The 15,345-nt window shown below is 49.5% G+C and overlaps 1 protein-coding gene across 1 annotated transcript; it reads right to left on the reverse strand.

The window, feature by feature from the left end:
- Window positions 1-7,187: 7,187 nt before the first annotated feature.
- On the reverse strand, window positions 7,188-9,183 carry LOC134010141 (piggyBac transposable element-derived protein 4-like). Its single transcript, XM_062450008.1, has 3 exons — window positions 9,123-9,183; window positions 7,417-8,999; window positions 7,188-7,247 (listed from the first exon to the last, which is right to left on the reverse strand). The coding sequence occupies exons 1-3, from the start codon at window positions 9,181-9,183 to the stop codon at window positions 7,188-7,190; spliced, it is 1,704 nt and encodes a 567-aa protein (XP_062305992.1).
- Window positions 9,184-15,345: the final 6,162 nt, after the last annotated feature.

Below are 15,345 nucleotides of genomic sequence, written 5' to 3' on the forward strand. Positions count from 1 at the left end.
ACGCAGAAGACCGCTGTGGGTCACAAGGAACCGGAGACAGTGCGGGGTCTCGTAATAGACAACACAGACGTTGCCGTGTCTAACAAAAAGGCAGAGACAGCGCAATAAACAAGTATCTCTCTGGTGGTCTAGTGGCAAGACTGTGGGGCTTTCAGCTCCGTGGCCTGGGTTCGCTTCACAGTCAGGGCAAATGTGATTTCATTTTTATTTAGACGGATAGTGTTTCACTTCACTATTTTTGTATTACAAAAGGTTGTCAGCACGAGGGTGGCGTAACAGACTAGGTATGGTGAGTCACAGCGCAGACTAGGATACAGCGCGAGAGTGTACTAATAGGCTAGGCGGACAAGGCTAGAAATAAAAGGGTTCACTTTATTTTAATTTTTTTTTTTATTATGAAAAAGTTGTCACAACGTCAGTTTGCTTCACCACGACCCCGAAACGGCACGAGAGTGGCGTCGTAGACTAGGAAGACAACGCGAGGAATAAAAACAAATGTTTCACTTTATTTTTTTTTTGTATCATGAAAAGTTGTCACACCACGCATGACACCGTGCTTCACAACGACCCGCAGACAGCACTAGGGGTAAAACCTCCAGCCCGCCGTCCTGATACATCATCTATCCCTCACGCTCTCCTCATTGTCTATGCAGCCTGAACTTATCCTTCGCGCTGTCTCGGGGGTCGTTGTGACCCACAGCGTTGCATATTACGCCACCTTCGCGCTGTCTCGGGGGTCGTTGTGACCCACAGCGTTGCATATTACGCCACCTTCGCGCTGTCTCGGGGGTCGTTGTGACCCACAGCGTTGTATATTACGCAGAAGACCGCTGTGGGTCACAAGGAACCGGAGACAGTGCGGGGTCTCGTAATAGACAACACAGACGTTGCCGTGTCTAACAAAAAGGCAGAGACAGCGCAATAAACAAGTATCTCTCTGGTGGTCTAGTGGCAAGACTGTGGGGCTTTCAGCTCCGTGGCCTGGGTTCGCTTCACAGTCAGGGCAAATGTGATTTCATTTTTATTTAGACGGATAGTGTTTCACTTCACTATTTTTGTATTACAAAAGGTTGTCAGCACGAGGGTGGCGTAACAGACTAGGTATGGTGAGTCACAGCGCAGACTAGGATACAGCGCGAGAGTGTACTAATAGGCTAGGCGGACAAGGCTAGAAATAAAAGGGTTCACTTTATTTTAATTTTTTTTTTTATTATGAAAAAGTTGTCACAACGTCAGTTTGCTTCACCACGACCCCGAAACGGCACGAGAGTGGCGTCGTAGACTAGGAAGACAACGCGAGGAATAAAAACAAATGTTTCACTTTATTTTTTTTTTGTATCATGAAAAGTTGTCACACCACGCATGACACCGTGCTTCACAACGACCCGCAGACAGCACTAGGGGTAAAACCTCCAGCCCGCCGTCCTGATACATCATCTATCCCTCACGCTCTCCTCATTGTCTATGCAGCCTGAACTTATCCTTCGCGCTGTCTCGGGGGTCGTTGTGACCCACAGCGTTGCATATTACGCCACCTTCGCGCTGTCTCGGGGGTCGTTGTGACCCACAGCGTTGCATATTACGCCACCTTCGCGCTGTCTCGGGGGTCGTTGTGACCCACAGCGTTGTATATTACGCAGAAGACCGCTGTGGGTCACAAGGAACCGGAGACAGTGCGGGGTCTCGTAATAGACAACACAGACGTTGCCGTGTCTAACAAAAAGGCAGAGACAGCGCAATAAACAAGTATCTCTCTGGTGGTCTAGTGGCAAGACTGTGGGGCTTTCAGCTCCGTGGCCTGGGTTCGCTTCACAGTCAGGGCAAATGTGATTTCATTTTTATTTAGACGGATAGTGTTTCACTTCACTATTTTTGTATTACAAAAGGTTGTCAGCACGAGGGTGGCGTAACAGACTAGGTATGGTGAGTCACAGCGCAGACTAGGATACAGCGCGAGAGTGTACTAATAGGCTAGGCGGACAAGGCTAGAAATAAAAGGGTTCACTTTATTTTAATTTTTTTTTTTATTATGAAAAAGTTGTCACAACGTCAGTTTGCTTCACCACGACCCCGAAACGGCACGAGAGTGGCGTCGTAGACTAGGAAGACAACGCGAGGAATAAAAACAAATGTTTCACTTTATTTTTTTTTTGTATCATGAAAAGTTGTCACACCACGCATGACACCGTGCTTCACAACGACCCGCAGACAGCACTAGGGGTAAAACCTCCAGCCCGCCGTCCTGATACATCATCTATCCCTCACGCTCTCCTCATTGTCTATGCAGCCTGAACTTATCCTTCGCGCTGTCTCGGGGGTCGTTGTGACCCACAGCGTTGCATATTACGCCACCTTCGCGCTGTCTCGGGGGTCGTTGTGACCCACAGCGTTGCATATTACGCCACCTTCGCGCTGTCTCGGGGGTCGTTGTGACCCACAGCGTTGTATATTACGCAGAAGACCGCTGTGGGTCACAAGGAACCGGAGACAGTGCGGGGTCTCGTAATAGACAACACAGACGTTGCCGTGTCTAACAAAAAGGCAGAGACAGCGCAATAAACAAGTATCTCTCTGGTGGTCTAGTGGCAAGACTGTGGGGCTTTCAGCTCCGTGGCCTGGGTTCGCTTCACAGTCAGGGCAAATGTGATTTCATTTTTATTTAGACGGATAGTGTTTCACTTCACTATTTTTGTATTACAAAAGGTTGTCAGCACGAGGGTGGCGTAACAGACTAGGTATGGTGAGTCACAGCGCAGACTAGGATACAGCGCGAGAGTGTACTAATAGGCTAGGCGGACAAGGCTAGAAATAAAAGGGTTCACTTTATTTTAATTTTTTTTTTTATTATGAAAAAGTTGTCACAACGTCAGTTTGCTTCACCACGACCCCGAAACGGCACGAGAGTGGCGTCGTAGACTAGGAAGACAACGCGAGGAATAAAAACAAATGTTTCACTTTATTTTTTTTTTGTATCATGAAAAGTTGTCACACCACGCATGACACCGTGCTTCACAACGACCCGCAGACAGCACTAGGGGTAAAACCTCCAGCCCGCCGTCCTGATACATCATCTATCCCTCACGCTCTCCTCATTGTCTATGCAGCCTGAACTTATCCTTCGCGCTGTCTCGGGGGTCGTTGTGACCCACAGCGTTGCATATTACGCCACCTTCGCGCTGTCTCGGGGGTCGTTGTGACCCACAGCGTTGCATATTACGCCACCTTCGCGCTGTCTCGGGGGTCGTTGTGACCCACAGCGTTGTATATTACGCAGAAGACCGCTGTGGGTCACAAGGAACCGGAGACAGTGCGGGGTCTCGTAATAGACAACACAGACGTTGCCGTGTCTAACAAAAAGGCAGAGACAGCGCAATAAACAAGTATCTCTCTGGTGGTCTAGTGGCAAGACTGTGGGGCTTTCAGCTCCGTGGCCTGGGTTCGCTTCACAGTCAGGGCAAATGTGATTTCATTTTTATTTAGACGGATAGTGTTTCACTTCACTATTTTTGTATTACAAAAGGTTGTCAGCACGAGGGTGGCGTAACAGACTAGGTATGGTGAGTCACAGCGCAGACTAGGATACAGCGCGAGAGTGTACTAATAGGCTAGGCGGACAAGGCTAGAAATAAAAGGGTTCACTTTATTTTAATTTTTTTTTTTATTATGAAAAAGTTGTCACAACGTCAGTTTGCTTCACCACGACCCCGAAACGGCACGAGAGTGGCGTCGTAGACTAGGAAGACAACGCGAGGAATAAAAACAAATGTTTCACTTTATTTTTTTTTTGTATCATGAAAAGTTGTCACACCACGCATGACACCGTGCTTCACAACGACCCGCAGACAGCACTAGGGGTAAAACCTCCAGCCCGCCGTCCTGATACATCATCTATCCCTCACGCTCTCCTCATTGTCTATGCAGCCTGAACTTATCCTTCGCGCTGTCTCGGGGGTCGTTGTGACCCACAGCGTTGCATATTACGCCACCTTCGCGCTGTCTCGGGGGTCGTTGTGACCCACAGCGTTGCATATTACGCCACCTTCGCGCTGTCTCGGGGGTCGTTGTGACCCACAGCGTTGTATATTACGCAGAAGACCGCTGTGGGTCACAAGGAACCGGAGACAGTGCGGGGTCTCGTAATAGACAACACAGACGTTGCCGTGTCTAACAAAAAGGCAGAGACAGCGCAATAAACAAGTATCTCTCTGGTGGTCTAGTGGCAAGACTGTGGGGCTTTCAGCTCCGTGGCCTGGGTTCGCTTCACAGTCAGGGCAAATGTGATTTCATTTTTATTTAGACGGATAGTGTTTCACTTCACTATTTTTGTATTACAAAAGGTTGTCAGCACGAGGGTGGCGTAACAGACTAGGTATGGTGAGTCACAGCGCAGACTAGGATACAGCGCGAGAGTGTACTAATAGGCTAGGCGGACAAGGCTAGAAATAAAAGGGTTCACTTTATTTTAATTTTTTTTTTTATTATGAAAAAGTTGTCACAACGTCAGTTTGCTTCACCACGACCCCGAAACGGCACGAGAGTGGCGTCGTAGACTAGGAAGACAACGCGAGGAATAAAAACAAATGTTTCACTTTATTTTTTTTTTGTATCATGAAAAGTTGTCACACCACGCATGACACCGTGCTTCACAACGACCCGCAGACAGCACTAGGGGTAAAACCTCCAGCCCGCCGTCCTGATACATCATCTATCCCTCACGCTCTCCTCATTGTCTATGCAGCCTGAACTTATCCTTCGCGCTGTCTCGGGGGTCGTTGTGACCCACAGCGTTGCATATTACGCCACCTTCGCGCTGTCTCGGGGGTCGTTGTGACCCACAGCGTTGCATATTACGCCACCTTCGCGCTGTCTCGGGGGTCGTTGTGACCCACAGCGTTGTATATTACGCAGAAGACCGCTGTGGGTCACAAGGAACCGGAGACAGTGCGGGGTCTCGTAATAGACAACACAGACGTTGCCGTGTCTAACAAAAAGGCAGAGACAGCGCAATAAACAAGTATCTCTCTGGTGGTCTAGTGGCAAGACTGTGGGGCTTTCAGCTCCGTGGCCTGGGTTCGCTTCACAGTCAGGGCAAATGTGATTTCATTTTTATTTAGACGGATAGTGTTTCACTTCACTATTTTTGTATTACAAAAGGTTGTCAGCACGAGGGTGGCGTAACAGACTAGGTATGGTGAGTCACAGCGCAGACTAGGATACAGCGCGAGAGTGTACTAATAGGCTAGGCGGACAAGGCTAGAAATAAAAGGGTTCACTTTATTTTAATTTTTTTTTTTATTATGAAAAAGTTGTCACAACGTCAGTTTGCTTCACCACGACCCCGAAACGGCACGAGAGTGGCGTCGTAGACTAGGAAGACAACGCGAGGAATAAAAACAAATGTTTCACTTTATTTTTTTTTTGTATCATGAAAAGTTGTCACACCACGCATGACACCGTGCTTCACAACGACCCGCAGACAGCACTAGGGGTAAAACCTCCAGCCCGCCGTCCTGATACATCATCTATCCCTCACGCTCTCCTCATTGTCTATGCAGCCTGAACTTATCCTTCGCGCTGTCTCGGGGGTCGTTGTGACCCACAGCGTTGCATATTACGCCACCTTCGCGCTGTCTCGGGGGTCGTTGTGACCCACAGCGTTGCATATTACGCCACCTTCGCGCTGTCTCGGGGGTCGTTGTGACCCACAGCGTTGTATATTACGCAGAAGACCGCTGTGGGTCACAAGGAACCGGAGACAGTGCGGGGTCTCGTAATAGACAACACAGACGTTGCCGTGTCTAACAAAAAGGCAGAGACAGCGCAATAAACAAGTATCTCTCTGGTGGTCTAGTGGCAAGACTGTGGGGCTTTCAGCTCCGTGGCCTGGGTTCGCTTCACAGTCAGGGCAAATGTGATTTCATTTTTATTTAGACGGATAGTGTTTCACTTCACTATTTTTGTATTACAAAAGGTTGTCAGCACGAGGGTGGCGTAACAGACTAGGTATGGTGAGTCACAGCGCAGACTAGGATACAGCGCGAGAGTGTACTAATAGGCTAGGCGGACAAGGCTAGAAATAAAAGGGTTCACTTTATTTTAATTTTTTTTTTTATTATGAAAAAGTTGTCACAACGTCAGTTTGCTTCACCACGACCCCGAAACGGCACGAGAGTGGCGTCGTAGACTAGGAAGACAACGCGAGGAATAAAAACAAATGTTTCACTTTATTTTTTTTTTGTATCATGAAAAGTTGTCACACCACGCATGACACCGTGCTTCACAACGACCCGCAGACAGCACTAGGGGTAAAACCTCCAGCCCGCCGTCCTGATACATCATCTATCCCTCACGCTCTCCTCATTGTCTATGCAGCCTGAACTTATCCTTCGCGCTGTCTCGGGGGTCGTTGTGACCCACAGCGTTGCATATTACGCCACCTTCGCGCTGTCTCGGGGGTCGTTGTGACCCACAGCGTTGCATATTACGCCACCTTCGCGCTGTCTCGGGGGTCGTTGTGACCCACAGCGTTGTATATTACGCAGAAGACCGCTGTGGGTCACAAGGAACCGGAGACAGTGCGGGGTCTCGTAATAGACAACACAGACGTTGCCGTGTCTAACAAAAAGGCAGAGACAGCGCAATAAACAAGTATCTCTCTGGTGGTCTAGTGGCAAGACTGTGGGGCTTTCAGCTCCGTGGCCTGGGTTCGCTTCACAGTCAGGGCAAATGTGATTTCATTTTTATTTAGACGGATAGTGTTTCACTTCACTATTTTTGTATTACAAAAGGTTGTCAGCACGAGGGTGGCGTAACAGACTAGGTATGGTGAGTCACAGCGCAGACTAGGATACAGCGCGAGAGTGTACTAATAGGCTAGGCGGACAAGGCTAGAAATAAAAGGGTTCACTTTATTTTAAATTTTTTTTTTATTATGAAAAAGTTGTCACAACGTCAGTTTGCTTCACCACGACCCCGAAACGGCACGAGAGTGGCGTCGTAGACTAGGAAGACAACGCGAGGAATAAAAACAAATGTTTCACTTTATTTTTTTTTGTATCATGAAAAGTTGTCACACCACGCATGACACCGTGCTTCACAACGACCCGCAGACAGCACTAGGGGTAAAACCTCCAGCCCGCCGTCCTGATACATCATCTATACATCCCATGCATGTGTTGGTAGTAGCGTTAGCAGCGCTGTGGCTTGAGCAAAGCCCTCTTCTGCACTCGACTGAGTTGTTCAGTCTTCTGCACACACTCCCGCGGGTCGTCCAGGGTCAACGGGAACCTCTCCTTGGCCGAAGCCCAGCTCGGTGGGGCATGTGGGGCAGTATACATGCGAACAGGATTTGCAGACAGGCCTCTTACACCCGCGACAAACGGTGAACGTTTTACGGTCCTTCTTCACCGGGCAGACTTGACATCTCTTCCTCTTACTGGCAGGGACCGGCGACGTCGGTCCTGCCGATGAGGAGGCGGCGGTGGCGGCTGCTGCCGCTGCCGCTGCGGCTGCGCCATCCTCTCCGGGTCGCCGTTGAGGAGGCGGATCGCGACAGCTGGCCATCCGTAGATCTTTCACAACCGCGGCAGCAGCTCCAGTGCGGGGCAGACATCGTCTTCTTTCGATCAGCGGAGTCACGAGGGCCCTTCCGAGTTGCTCGAGGAAAAACCTTCTCTTGTTGCGCTTACGCGGCATCCAGTTGGGGTTGACCTCTCTCCATATCACAAAGGCGTTGTAGGAGGAGACGTCAACGATGTTGCTGAAGATGACGAGGGGCCAGCGGGCCGTCTTCCTTTTACAGCTGTAGGCCGTGATGACCTTATCCAGATTGTCGACTCCGCCTTTGTTCAAATTATAATCCAGGACGATGGTCGGTTTGCCGTCGTTTCTGTCACTGATTTCAGCGTCTGTGTGGCGTGTGCTCATGAGTAAAACGTTCTTATTTTTCTTCGCGAGGTAGGAAACCAGAGTGGTGGTTGGAGTGAAGGCGAACTGCGACGACAGCACCCGTCGCGTCTTCGTCGTCAGCAGCTCGGACGGCAGCTCGGCCCTGTTCTTTCGCACGGTGCCAACCACGGTCATGTTTCTCGTCGCCATGAGCTCTCGTCCGAGTTCGTAAGAGGTGAAGAAATTGTCACACGTCACATTGCGATCCTTCAGGCCCTCTGTCACGTCGAGCACGACGCGCATCCCCTGGTTCCTCTCCGGGACTCCGTCCATCTGCTTCCCTGTGTAGACTTGCATCTTCCAAGCGTAGCTTGATTTTGCATCGCACGCCACCCACGACTTGATGCCGTATTTCGCCGGTTTGCTTGGCATGTACTGCTTGAAAGGACACCGTCCTCTGAACGCGAGCAGTTGTTCGTCCACGGTCACTTCGGGCCCTGGGTCGTAGAGGCGTGGTAATCTCTCTACCCACATATCCCAGACCTCTCTTATCGCCGCCAACTTGTCCGTCGCGCGTCTCGCCGCTCGTGTCCCACGGTCGTCAAATCGTATCGACGTCGAATAGGTGTAGAAGAGTTTCAGCTGCATGGTAGCGCGGAAAATCGCTCTGCCGCTTTGCGCGTCCCATAGACTGGCGGCCGCTTCGCCTCGGGACTTGTACACCCCTGCCAGGATTAGCAGCCCTATGTAGGCACGTAGGTCAGTGGCGTCCATGGCTTTCCACTCCTCTCCGTGTTTCAGATAACCTTCCCGATTTGTCACGTCCAAGATTACTCTTTCGATTTGTGGCGTGACAAAGAGTAAAAATGCGGAGACGATGTCGTGAGCGTGGGAAACGGCGTAAGCTGTGGGTCCTCTGGGGGTCCTCTCCGTACTGTCACGTTGCGACAGCAGCCTCGGATTCCTCCGATACGCAATCGAACGCCATTCAATTTGGCCGTTTTTCGACAAGAAAGTTTCTCTGTCGATTTGAGGGGCTTGGTCGGCGGCGACGGCACCGTCGTCGTCGTGGTTGACTGCGTCATACTCTTGCCCGTCTTCCTCTTCCTCTTCTGACACATGCTCCGCGTACTCTTGCCCGTCTTCTTCTTCCTCCTCCTCCTCTTCTGCCACATTCTCTGCACACTCTTCCCCGTCATCTTCTGACACATCCTCGGCCTCCTCTTCAGACTCACTTTGCTCGATGTTGGCAAACATCTGCTGTAGAACTTGCAGCGCACTGAAATCCCGAGCCATAGCTGCGTTACCCTAGACAGAAGCTGTCCTGACCCCCACGGAATGTGTGTTAGTAGCACTTGTCTACAGCTTACGTGATTGCATGGACAAATTATTCTAAGGACGCCTCCCTAATTCGACCGCCAAAGAGCGATCAAGAATCGTCGAATCGTAAAAGGCGGCGCGCGCGCGCGGTTGGACCCAAAAAATAAAATAAATAAAAATAAATAATATAATATAAAATTAAATAAATAAATAAAGTGGACGAGACAAGGTCGGAGAGAGGCGTCCATTTCATCTGTCTCCCGCCCTTCCGACCTTATCAATTTAATCTAGGTCGATGTGGCCAGTCTGATTCCAAAGGGGCCGCAGCCGCACGGCCGCTCGGCAGACGGGTCCGGCCGCGGTTACCATTTGTCTCCCGCCCTTCCGACCTTATCAATTTAATGTCGGTCGACGTGGCCAGTCTGATTCCAAAGGGGCCGCAGCCGCACGGCCGCTCGGCAGACGGGTCCGACCGCGGTTTCTCTGAAGCCAGACGTCACGTGGCCCGTCTGCTTGCAACTTGGCAGAAGGGTCCGACGGCGGTTTTCTCTGGTTATCTGGTTGGACAAAACAAAAAAAAATAAAAAAAAAATAAAAAATATATAAATGAAGTGGTGAGAGAGGTCCGGCCGCGGTTTTCTCTGGTTCTCTGGTTGGACCAAAAAAAAAAAAAAAATAAAATAAACAAAATAAAATAAAAAACTAAGTGGCGAGAGAGGTCCGGCCGCGGTTTTCTCTGACGCCAGACGTCACGTCGCCCCCGTCTGCTCGCCGAGGCCGTCCTACCTGCAAACTTGGCAGAAGGGTCCGACCGCGGTTTTCTCTGACGCCAGGCCAATTCTCCCGCCGAGAGGGATCGCCAATCGTCGAATCGTAAAAGGCGGCGCGCGCGGTTGGACAAAAAGAAAAAAAAATTAAAAAATAAAATTGAAATAAAATAATATAAAATAAAATACATAGACTAGGTGCGGTGAGTCTCAACGAACCCGAAGCGGCACGAGAATCACGTAACAGCCCACCAGGTAGACAACGAGAGGAATACAAATGTTTCACTTTAGTTATTTTTATTGTATATAAAAGTATTCACAACATGATCCAAAGGTAGCACAAGGGTTAAAGTTGACATTGTCAGAATTTAAGACATGTTCAACACCAATACACCACCGTGAGCATGAACACTCTGGGTGACCATATCATACGTAAAGGATCCCATGGAGGTATCCCCATCCTTTTTGGTGAAGACAATTTTGATCTCGGAGCCCAACACCGTAACAGTTTCTGACCATAAGCTGGCTTCGTTTTTTTTTTGGGTGTGGGGTTCCGTCGTAGATGACATACGCCGAGGTAGCGACCACCCTTCCGCTGTCTGACACTGTCGCCCAGGGATTGGCACAGTTGATCATGGGAGTCATCGTCCTCACCTGCCGAGTGCGGCCGCCGTGACCGGAGGTGTGCGTATCTTTAGCTTTAGGTTCAGACGGAGCTGCCTTCGTCTCGGAAGGCTTCGGAGCCGTCGTATAAACATGGCAACCCGAGGGTCCGACGTTGATATTCAGGTCCAGTGAGCCCACGTCCATGTTGCTGATGCCCCATCTCTTCCTCTTACTGACACAAGAGGTGACCGGTGGTGAGGAGGACGGTCCTGCCGATGAGGCGGCTGCTGCGGCTGCGGGGGCTTCGTCGTCCTCGTCGTCAGCCTCTTCAGGTTGCCGTTGAGGAGGCGCACCGCGACAGCTGGCCGTCCGGAGACCTCTCACAACGGCAGCCGCCGCTGCCGCGTGGGGGACACGTTGTCTTCTTTTGATCAGCGGATTCACGAGTGCCCTGCCAAGCTGCTCGAGGAAAAACCTCCTCTTGTTGCGCTTGCCAGGCATCCAGTTGGGGTTGATCTCTCTCCATATCACAAAGGCTAGTGATATAACCTGATATATAAACTTCTGGGGCGGGCGGCGGGTTCACAATTGACAACGCAGACACGACGGTGGGTCACAATGACCCGAAGGTAGCTCCACCTAGTGTTAACTAGTGATATAACGTGATATACACACTTTGACAACGCAGACACTGCGGTGGGTCACAATGACCTGAGGGCAGCGCGAGTGTGCCTCCTAGTTTTAACTGTTGATATTATGTGATATACCCCTCCCCTACGTATCTATGTTTTTATATTAGGAAGAGTCGCACCGAGACGGCGGTGGCAGGGTTAATACAAAAATAATAATTATTTTATTTTTATAAGGTAAAGGTATCGCTACACGACGGTGGGTCACAATGACCCGAAGGTAGCACAAGGGGTAGGAATGGGCATCGCAACACGACGGTGGGTCACAATGACCCGAAGGTAGCACAAGGGGTAAGAATGGGCATCGCAACACGACGGCGGGTCACAATGACCCGAAGGTAGCTCCACCTAGTGTTAACTAGTGATATAACGTGATATACACACTTTGACAACGCAGACACTGCGGTGGGTCACAATGACCCGAAGGTAGCACAAGGGGTAGGAATAGGCATCGCAACACGACGGTGGGTCACAATGACCCGAAGGTAGCACAAGGGGTAAGAATGGGCATCGCAACACGACGGTGGGTCACAATGACCCGAAGGTAGCACAAGGGGTAAGAATGGGCATCGCAACACGACGGTGGGTCACAATGACCCGAAGGTAGCACAAGGGGTAGGAATGGGCATCGCAACACGACGGTGGGTCACAATGACCCGAAGGTAGCACAAGGGGTAAGAATGGGCATCGCAACACGACGGTGGGTCACAATGACCCGAAGGTAGCACAAGGGGTAGGAATAGGCATCGCAACACGACGGTGGGTCACAATGACCCGAAGGTAGCACAAGGGGTAGGAATAGGCATCGCAACACAACGGTGGGTCACAATGACCCGAAGGTAGCACAAGGGGTAGGAATAGGCATCGCAACACGACGGTGGGTCACAATGACCCGAAGGTAGCACAAGGGGTAAGAATGGGCATCGCAACACGACGGTGGGTCACAATGACCCGAAGGTAGCTCCACCTAGTGTTAACTAGTGATATAACGTGATATACACACTTTGACAACGCAGACACTGCGGTGGGTCACAATGACCCGAAGGTAGCACAAGGGGTAGGAATAGGCATCGCAACACGACGGCGGGTCACAATGACCCGAAGGTAGCACAAGGGGTAGGAATGGGCATCGCAACACGACGGCGGGTCACAATGACCCGAAGGTAGCTCCACCTAGTGTTAACTAGTGATATAACGTGATATACACACTTTGACAACGCAGACACTGCGGTGGGTCACAATGACCCGAAGGTAGCACAAGGGGTAGGAATAGGCATCGCAACACGACGGTGGGTCACAATGACCCGAAGGTAGCACAAGGGGTAGGAATAGGCATCGCAACACGACGGTGGGTCACAATGACCCGAAGGTAGCACAAGGGGTAGGAATAGGCATCGCAACACGACGGTGGGTCACAATGACCCGAAGGTAGCACAAGGGGTAGGAATAGGCATCGCAACACGACGGTGGGTCACAATGACCCGAAGGTAGCACAAGGGGTAGGAATAGGCATCGCAACACGACGGTGGGTCACAATGACCCGAAGGTAGCACAAGGGGTAGGAATGGGCATCGCAACACGACGGTGGGTCACAATGACCCGAAGGTAGCACAAGGGGTAGGAATAGGCATCGCAACACGACGGCGGGTCACAATGACCCGAAGTTAGCACAAGGGGTAGGAATGGGCATCGCAACACGACGGTAGGTCACAATGACCCGAAGGTAGCACAAGGGGTAAGAATGGGCATCGCAACACGACGGTGGGTCACAATGACCCGAAGGTAGCACAAGGGGTAAGAATGGGCATCGCAACACGACGGTGGGTCACAATGACCCGAAGGTAGCACAAGGGGTAAGAATGGGCATCGCAACACGACGGTGGGTCACAATGACCCGAAGGTAGCACAAGGGTTAATGAACACCCCTCCTCTAGTGCTACAATGTTGACTCTGAAATGGCTTCATTAAACCCACTATTGGAATTTACACTGGCTGTAATCCGGGGAAATAGTCCGTCCTCACAAAAAACACACCACACACACCTCAGGAATTAACATTTTCGTTTTGAAGCACAGTGGGGGTGTTTTTAAATCGACTATCGGAATTCAAACTGGCACTAAGCCTAGTACCTAGTCCATCCTCACAAAAAACACAAACCACACCTCAGGAATAAAAATATTCGAACACCCACAACACACCTGGAATGTGATATAAAATGCAGCCAAATGTTAATTGTACAACAAGAAGACATATGTAGTCATAATATATACACAAACATTCTCACCGGAATGGGATAAGTGTTAAATGGACTGTTCAACGCGTCTTCCGTAGCAGATTTGTGAGTTGTATAACAACACCCCAAGGGTAGCAATACGGATATATACACATACACAATGACATGAGATACACCAACATGTTAAATGTAGGGTCGATTCATACTTTTTATTGACCCCATTGGTATAGTACATACTGTGGAAAATACAGGGATGGGATGATATCTGACACTGCTGTTGTTATGTAAGCCTGAATGTGACATATTACAAAGTGTTAATCCTTGTAAGTGCTACACATCTCACTGGATAGTCATGTAGACTTTTCACCCCTGGATCGATGTAAGATGCAACCATGGCTAATATCGCGTCAAGATGATAGTAGTGTGTCAACTGTATGTACATGGGTCTGACGAAGTGACTGTCTCTAGGTCCTACCATGGTATCACCCTCATCGACGATAGAGAATGTTATGTTGACGCTATGTAAGTTTTCTTTCTCATATTTTGTCAGGATCCTGTTCTTCAAGAGGAGACAATCGTAAAACTGCTCCATTGTGCCAGTTGATAATATTTCACGGCGAGTTGACGAAAGCTGTTCAGGGGACGGAGAGGTCGAGATGTCCACTTCAGTTATGTAAACGACTTGGGTTTTTACTTTTGTGATGACTCCATGGTTAATATGTTGGAAGGTAGTGACAGGAGGGTTAGGTATGTCTGCTTTATTCTTACTTACTGGATTAGATGGAATCTTCAACCCTTTTTACCTTGTCCATTATGTCGTTTCTGTAGTGTTAAAGTTGTTATTGTGAAAGTGATATTAAACCTCTGTCCTTCACTAGGTGTCTGATTGGCTGCCACGTCTATCCGTTCTTCAAGAATGACCATCTTGACACAGTCTACCGCTGCCCAACCTACAAAGCTTCACAGTTTGTCATAAAAAAAAGTGAATGTTGGTTGTAAGTGAATAAAACTAAATGTTATGTGGCAGAGTGTTCAATTGTACTTTATTCACAATAACACACACACAATCCTCGATGTCGAGAGACATAATGACAATAACAAAGCATGTATTACAGCGTCTGTCCTAGACAGCGTCTGTCCTAGAAGGTCCGACTGCTTTCGATGTTCCTGTTTGGCTATACTATCAGATGGGCTGTAACAACAAAACTATCAAGGTTATTTTTAAAAGGATAATAATAGCAATGTCAGCAGACTGTCAACGTCTTGAGTGTTCCAGTTCTAAGGTCGTTTCCCGACGTAGACTGTGAAAACTTCAGAGGTGCTGAGTTTGTTACATTAAACTGGATTGTGAATTGTAAGGGTTGCCACCCCTGCTCATGTAGTCTCGGGTTAAGAGTGGCATGTTCACAACATCGGACGGGTCTCTATGAAGATCAATTGCGACTCTTTCACAATTCCCCTTTAGGACAGTGGAAGTCAACACCATGGTCACCACGTACATGATGTAGATTATGATATTGAACACGGCTATAGCGCACTCCATATTATGCAATCTCTGAGCACCAGTGATCAAAGGTCGGTACAGTAGCTCCGTGCAGCCTGTGATCACAGACATGAACAACTCAATGTTCATCATGATGAGACATGCCATCACTGTCCCGGTAGTCTTGGTTGCCTCCGAACCCTTGTAAGGAGCCTCGGAATCATCGATTTTCCGGTTGCTGTCGGAGGCGAAATAACTAAGCACTATGCTCACGACCATGGCCAGACATCCGAGTGTGATGAGTGCTATTCCAGCATGTATATAAGCATACTCATAGTCAGGTCTCCCCTCCGATGGAGA

Source organism: Osmerus eperlanus, chromosome 23, assembly GCF_963692335.1.
Source record: "Osmerus eperlanus chromosome 23, fOsmEpe2.1, whole genome shotgun sequence".
Taxonomy (NCBI): domain Eukaryota; kingdom Metazoa; phylum Chordata; class Actinopteri; order Osmeriformes; family Osmeridae; genus Osmerus; species Osmerus eperlanus.

Bases quoted from the DNA above. Each gene is read 5' to 3' on its own strand.
- LOC134010141 (XM_062450008.1), bottom strand. From the start codon at position 9,183: ATGGCTCGGGATTTCAGTGCGCTGCAAGTTCTACAGCAGATGTTTGCC. The intron at 9,000-9,122 runs GTGAGTCTGAAG...AGCATGTGTCAG, and splicing joins GTTTGCCAACATCGAGCAAA to AAGAGGAAGAGGAAGACGGG. The intron at 7,248-7,416 runs GTCTGCCCGGTG...GAGTGTGTGCAG, and splicing joins GTAAGAGGAAGAGATGTCAA to AAGACTGAACAACTCAGTCG.